General features: G+C 39.5%; 1 protein-coding gene across 2 annotated transcripts in view; it reads right to left on the reverse strand.

Moving 5' to 3' along the window:
• Positions 1 to 4,848, reverse strand: part of pax5 (paired box 5) — a 49,865-nt gene extending 45,017 nt beyond the window's left edge. For both annotated transcript variants that reach the window (XM_063883829.1, XM_063883827.1), the window contains exon 1: positions 4,682 to 4,848. In XM_063883829.1, coding sequence (XP_063739899.1) covers positions 4,682 to 4,727 — 46 coding nt within the window. In that variant the 5' untranslated portion in view covers positions 4,728 to 4,848. The remainder of the gene's footprint in view (positions 1 to 4,681) is intronic.
• Between the last annotated feature and the right edge of the window lie 2,825 nt (positions 4,849 to 7,673).

Here is a 7,673-nt window from a genome sequence, read left to right on the forward strand (position 1 = left end):
ATAATGTTGTCCTTCTACCTACAGAGTTGTGAAAACAAAGACTTCTGCTTAATTTTCCATCCTTCAACACAATGTTATAAATCTTTAGCTTGGGGAGGATTGGAGAAAACATATGAAACATGCATTCCCACTCATTACTTAATTGATTGCGGATCCAAAAGTATGTCGTGTTTTAATGAAATGCAATTGGCGAGCTCTGCATTTACACTCCAAACTGAGAGAGAGAAGGATTCATTACATGTTCGTCCCACCTGATTTGAGAGGGCATATCTAAGCCTCGCCCCTGTAATATTAAACACACAAATAGCCTAAAGCATGAGCCAAATTAAAAAGTGTTATTTCCCTTTTTCATGTTTCTAGACATTTAATCATTTCTGTTCCTTGGTGTTAATACTGTACATACGAACATTAGTATAGACACATTTTAACTATACAGGATATACAAAATTAGCCAATACTAAAATATAATTAAAGACACCTGTATATGAAAGGCAGATAATTCAAGTGACTCACTAATGAAAAACAACAATAACAATATGTATCTTGTTCTTATAGTTTTCAGGTATCCTCATAGGACTTACATGTTTGATATACCTCAAGGCAATTCATCTTATACTGAAAAGGTCAGTGTATGATATTATTGAGTCTATTTCATTTCTGATCTTGTTTATTTGTAGATTTCCTGATTTGAATTATTGGTTTCTAGCTTTTGATTACGTGGACTTCTACCCCATGGACTACTCTGGAGTATGCTCAAACACTCAGGTTTTCCTCATTAAAACAAACACATTTCTGTCAGGTATTGTTTCCTGTTTAAATTCATGTCAAAAAATAGATTTTCTTCTGATTCTGCTTTCTTTCGGAGGCTTTTTTGGTGGGCTGTGTACAGGATGAACCACGAGGGGGCGTTCAACCTTGGAGAATGTGCTTGTGCGTGCACAGAGATACACACGCGCAAAAACAAGACATACAAGAACTTTATAATCAACCCATTTGTACCGAAAGAGTCTTGAAGTCAAATGTGGCTCTTAACTGACAATGTTAAACACCCAGGCCTGCATATAACGGACCACTGTTTGATTGTGAGCTGTTAGACAAAATAAATTATTATTTTTCCATTACCAAGATGTACAACCCTCAGTATGGTTTCATAAATCTTCATCGATTCCACGTCCCTGCTTTATAATCCACTGACAGTGTAGTACACACTAATCCTCATTCATATTTCACATCTCTTTACTGAGTATTCATGAATTAGAGGGCCACCATACAAATCTGAAAGACAGCAATTGACTTGACTGTTTGCTTTTTTTATAATTATAAAAAGAAAACACAAAACACAAACAGACCAGAATACAGTCACCTTTACACAAATAGATATTTTGGAACTTGCAACAAAGACCATTACCATTTAGGCGATAAATGACAAAAAGCATCTGAATCGAGACAAGATACTGCTGCATAAATATAATCTGCAAAGTGGAAAATCTGTAGGCTATTTTCTTGTTTTGTACATGCATGTTATAAAAGGTCTTTTCATTTACCATTTCTTAAATGTGTCTTTCCTTTTCGAGATATACTGTACATCAATAAATATATACTCTATAAGCTACATTGTTTGTATTGACAGAGTATTTGGTTCTAGAGGTCTTCAGACTTGGACCAAATGGCATAAAGATATTTTATATTTTTCGTATTATTATTATTTTTTTCATTCTCCCTCTGCAGCCAGAGTCTGTTTTTATTTATCGAGGAATATACCGAGCGCTTTTCTCCCCACAGAAGTAAACTGCAGCCGCGCCCTTGTCTCTCCGATTTGCAAATTAAATACATAAGCAATTAAAAAAAAAAACCCCACAATCAATCATGTATACAAATTGTTGTTGCTTTAGGGTTGAACATTTGGAGAAAACTTCCATCAGGGTAAAACGACTTTAATCCGGGGGTCCAAAGCCATTACCATATTTCATTACCACTCCACTGTTGGAAATGGGAGGATGGGAGGGAAGAAAGGGGGGTGTATAGTTTTTAAAACATCAGTAAGAATGTGGTTGAGTTGTGATAATGATTTGAAGGCAAATTGGAGGCAATGTTGTTGTTTAAGTGTTCCCTCTTTCTTTCCATTCCTTCCCTTTCCTCCATCCACCATGAAAGCTTCGGCTGTTTTGCTTTTTGCGCCGGAGCCTCGAAACGAAAAAGCTATGAAAAATTAATAGCGCATGTTAACTCCACCAGCTCGTTTATTACACGCCTGCTGACTGTAAACATAATGAGAAAGCTCCCGTATCTCTTAAGTTTTCATTTGCTAATCAAATACAAAAAGTAATCACTAATAAATAAAGTATATGGACTGCATGAAGAGTCAACCGTCTTGGACTTCCCGATGTGGAGCCTGACTGTGTACCGACCAGGTGAACCTCGCTTCTTCTCTCCGGCCTGATCAAAAGGACATATTTGTAATCATTTAGCTCATGATAATGCAAGTAAACGTCAGTCTGTCAGGTGTAGAACAAGGCCCTGCTGGCCACAATATCAGACCTTGCCCTGTGTTATGATGGGGCACTTGAGGACAAAACGAGAGTATGCCATGTGAGGTCATCTCTCCATCTTTCTCCCCTCCCTCCCCATATACTCCCTTCAGTCCTCAAGCTCTCTCTATTACATGCATTTATTGGTTTCCTTAACATCACCCCGCTTGTACCTCACACAGAGTGTGACGTCTGATTAGTATACGTTTGGCGACTTTAAATGGAATCAAATACGGTATTGGAAATGATATATATATTACCTATGCAGGCTATATCAGGAGGTCTGGTGCCACGTATTCGCTGCTTGGTCCTAAAGCTACAAGGATGTGTACAAGAAATGGTTCGGTATGTGCACCAAAGCTGGAACCAAAATGGTGCCTCTCGGTGATACTCTGACTGTACTTTAGCGTCAGGGAATCCACTTTTGCCTGTGTGGGTTTTATTTTTGTAATGAAGAAAGGACATTAGTATTAGGACGGCTTTTATTCAAGTCCTATGAGGGTCAAGAATCGAATAGTTCTTGAAAAGTAAAAAAAAACGTGAATTGACCGCCTACGTCTAATTTTAATCATTAGTAAGTAATCATTTAACTTCAGCGACTGCCCCACATGTCGCCAGACAGGGACTGAAATGGAGGCTCTCTTATTAAAAGGAGCCGGCCTTTGCGCACTTTTACGCACGGCCAACCTACGGGGCGGGAAGAGAAAGGCGACTCATTGGATCCACGTTCATACTCACATATCCTGCTTTGTACCCCAGGCACGTATCTTGAAGTGAGAGGAAATGGAGAGGCTGTAGGTATAGGCCCGGGGCCCTTAAGACTTTACACCCCAACAGGGGAGGGCCTCCTTTAAACTCTGATTTCCTCAGTGGTTAAAAGGTTATTATCCAATTGCTACAAATCCCTTTGCTTTCACCGTTTAACAGGGTAAGGCCCACTCCACAAAAGACTGCAAAGGGGGCATTATTTGTCTTACAGACCATAGGCATTATTTGATGACATATTTCCATAGAAGGCAGGGCACGAGCTAATTTATTTCTATTATGAGAGCGCGTGTCAGAATTACAACACACTTTCTTGTCACCATATTGTAATAATTAGAATGAAAGCAACACAAGATTTAGGCTGCCCCTCAATAAAAAAGCATGGCTGTTTTTAACATCTACATGCATCGTTTTTTTGCTTTTCGGTAGAAAGGGCTTTCCACAAAGTACATAGCCCTTAGAGAGAGGATCACCTGCCCACCGTTTCTTAATGAAAAAAGACGTTTTATCAATGCAGACACAGCGGGCAGCAATATGAAATCATGTGATATCCATTGGGTGCCATAAAAAGGTCGATGGCCTGATCCATTGCTGTACCAGACCCTGCTGTTTTATGAATAGGACCATATGAGATGAACCTGTTGAATAATGTAATGGAGACATGCAGAAAAAACAAGACTCTTAGAGACGTATGGACTGATTCGGAATGTAACTACAACTTTTTGTCCACAAAACACGAAAAAAGAAACAACGAACTTTCGTTTTTGTCTCACCAGACTTTTTTTTAAACTGCTTTTTTTTTAATTATAAGGACTAATCCATGTATCCCCCTCAGGTGCCGAACCAAACCAATAACTTCATCCACTTTTGTTTCTCCACAGCGCCAAAAGTTAAAAATAAAAAAAGGTAAAGATTACAAATAGCAAGGACTCTCATCATTATCAAAAGATAGCAAAAATATATATTCTAAACTGCAAAAGTCTCCAGACACATTTTCTTTTAATTTAAGATTTTTTTAAGAAGGCAAATTTTCTAGAAACTCATAAAGTCACAAACTTCAGATAAAATATTTTGATTACATTTTATTATTGCATAGACAACCACAGGCTACCTTTAAAAAAATCATCCCTATCGCCATGCAGGAATATTTAAGAACACTTTGTTGTACTTCTAAGACCAATACACAAAAGTCAAGAAAATATATATATCTCCAATAAATTAATTGCAACAAATGACTTCCACAACTTCTATTTAAAAGTGTCGCTTGGGTAAAAAAAAGAAAAAACAACAAATAACAAACAAGGCAAAAAGTGTTTTACTTGTCAAGAAGTTAGCATCAACTGCTCATAAAAGTGAAATTAAGCTCGAGAGAGTCAGTGCGAGCCTACCTGTTCTCCCCAGCCGCAGTGCAGGACTCGTGGGCCCTTGGTCCATGATCTCCGGGTAGAACAGGGGGAGGCGATGAGAGGAGAAAAAAAGGAAAAGAACAAAAACTTTTTTCCAGTGTCCCTCTCTTCCCCTCTCTCCCTCCTCTCTCTCTTTCTCTCTCCCAAACTCCCCCCCCCCCCCCTCTCTCTCTCTCTCCCTCTCTCTCTCCCTCTCCCTCTATGGCACTGTTTCTTCTCTCCCTTTCTTTTTTTTTCCTACAGTACTTTTGGGGAGAGTTGTAGGTTGAAATAATTCGACCCTTCCGCTCCCTATTGCACTCTCTGCAAGTGCTCAGTCAGCTGCAACTAAACGCTTTAGGTGGAAAAAGGGCTTCGGGGGGAAGCGTGAAATGATCACGCAGAGTAAAAGAGCCGCTCTCAATGTGCGCTCATGTCCTGTCCTTTTCCTGCACGAGCTTGCACACACACACACACACACACACACACACACACACACACACACACACACACACACACACACGTTAATGTGCATTTATTAACACACGCGCACCCGCACGGCCGAGCATACTTACACACAACATACAACCTCCACCCATCCCTGCAGTGCCGCTCCCCCCCTTTCTCGCATCTGTTACCAAGTTCCACTTTACTAAACTTTCCCGCCCCCGCCCTTCTCTCCCTCGTTGTGTCTTTCTCTTTCTCTCCCCTTCTTTTATGTTGATACATTTCCTCGGGGATACAAGATAGCTATACAGGTATGCATGATGTGCATGATGGCAATGCAGTTTTGGGATTTTTTTATTAGTTGTAGAACAAGATAAAGTATTTTTGTAGGTGTATTTATGTCAAGTGCACCTCCAGCAACTTCCACAACATCGTTTATGAGCGTTTGTGCAACCTTGTCTCTTTCTGTGCCGGTTTACACCTGTTACGCACGATGCTCTTTCCGCATTACGCACGAACTGAAAGTCTGTGGGGCAGGTGCAATACACAGAGCTACACCTTTAGCTTCACCACTCTGTTATTGGAGAGTTCAGTCTGCTACTCCTGCATGTGCTGTATATAAAATGTGTCTTACAAAAAAGGATAGTTCCGGTCTTCAGCTCCAATTGTTTTTGTGAACACACACCTGCAGAAGCACAACATTTCATTTAAATATTAATTTGCCAACTTCAAATTTTAGCTCATTCTGACTAACCGTTTTGTTTCGTTTTCATGGAGAACTTTCTTTTCTTGCTAAACACGATATTAACGATTTTCTTAACATCGTTTTATAAAAGCAAACATCTGAAAACAGTTTTACATTCAGTTTGCACCCACTGAGAGAGTAACCTTTGTTGTTGTTGTTATAGACTGTCTGCACTGCAGGGCCTTTTTGGTATCATAATCAAACTAAAACAAGACAGAGAAGCCCTTCCCAAATACAAAACAATAAAAAAAATTAAAAAACGTCATGTCTCTTTCACACCTCAATTTACCAAATGCCCCACTCCCACACAAACGTAGATACAATTAATATTAAAGCAATAAAAGCTGATTGAAGAACAAAAACTTGTGTAGGTTAATAGTGAATATTTGCACATTCCAGTTCGAAAGAAAAGCAGAAAGTAGCTATACCGGAAGTTGTTTGTTGGGAAATAAATTATAGTAGAAAGGCCTGAGTGCACCAAACTATAATCAGACACTCGAGTTTGAACTGAAAGTAACAGGTTGTTGGATTATAGACCAATAATATCTGTGTTTTCCTTCAAAAGGATATCAGGTTCAGCTTCAGAGGCTGGTAATACAACAGGTCAAAAAAGACCAAAGCTAGTGCCAAATGAAATCAAATTATTTAAGCTGTTTATAAGAAGGCCACTGAATGGCTGTCATCGTTCTGTCACTAAAACACCAATAATAGCCTAATCAACATGAAATATTTCCCCAGTGATTCCAACAGGACCTGACCAAAAACAAAAGCAAGAGATATTCATTAAGAGTTTTTTTAAAAATGTTGGCTATGTATCTTTATTCGGTGTCAAACTTGTCCCTCCCTCCGTTTGGTTTCTGTCCCCCAGACAGCCGCAGGTCTCAGGGTTCACGCGCAGCCCCGAGACAATTGAGTGCTGAACAAAGCGCGAGACAGCGACCCATTTTGCTCTGCTTGTCGCCTCGCGCTGCAACACTACGACCCTGACCTTCGGCTCGCGCCCATGACATCAAAACATAAATACTAATGTTTCCATGAGATGGCGAGAGACACAGCTCAGCTTCGTCTCTAACCTTCAGGCGGAGAAACAGCCCGTCACTGAAAAATACATTATACACTGATGTCAGGAAAATAATAATTTATGCTTTAACTTATAGTTGGTGCTGATAGAAATGTTAGTGAAAGTGATTGATGTTAGCATGTAGCGGGAGTGTTAACCTTCCAGTAACAAAGTGAGAACCGACTTTCTACCATACAGTAGGCCTATTTTGTGTTACCTATAACTTCCTGCTGTCACTTATTTTATTGCAAAAAATGTAGCCTAATAATATTAGGATACTTTCACAGTTAAAACACAGAGTTTTAGCTTAGACTACCTCTCTGCTCTCCTTCCTTCAGGGGGAAAGGATCTTGAGTCCTCCGAAGACTTGCCTCATCCTTATCATTTTTACAGGCCCAAAAGTTGAATCTGTATGCATGGCCATGGCAGCGGATTACTCAGTGCGTTTCCTAAACGTGCGAGCTCGCAGAAAGGACTGTACAACTATCTGCTATTGAGCCATTGGAAGAAACCTTCTTATAATATTCTACTTTCTGCCACTTTTCATTTGGGTTATTTTGCCAAGTTATACCTACAATGAGGGACAACAAGAAGAAAGAAAACAGTAAAAATAAAATGTGTCTATTCATTAAACTGACACATTTTGAGGGAAATGGGATTAATAAAGGTTATTTAATTGAGCTCAATCTGATACCTGCGGTGTAAATGCGAAAATCAAACTTATAGTATTGTCCATGAAGGGT

Source organism: Eleginops maclovinus, chromosome 5 (assembly GCF_036324505.1).
Source record: "Eleginops maclovinus isolate JMC-PN-2008 ecotype Puerto Natales chromosome 5, JC_Emac_rtc_rv5, whole genome shotgun sequence".
Lineage (NCBI taxonomy): Eukaryota > Metazoa > Chordata > Actinopteri > Perciformes > Eleginopidae > Eleginops > Eleginops maclovinus.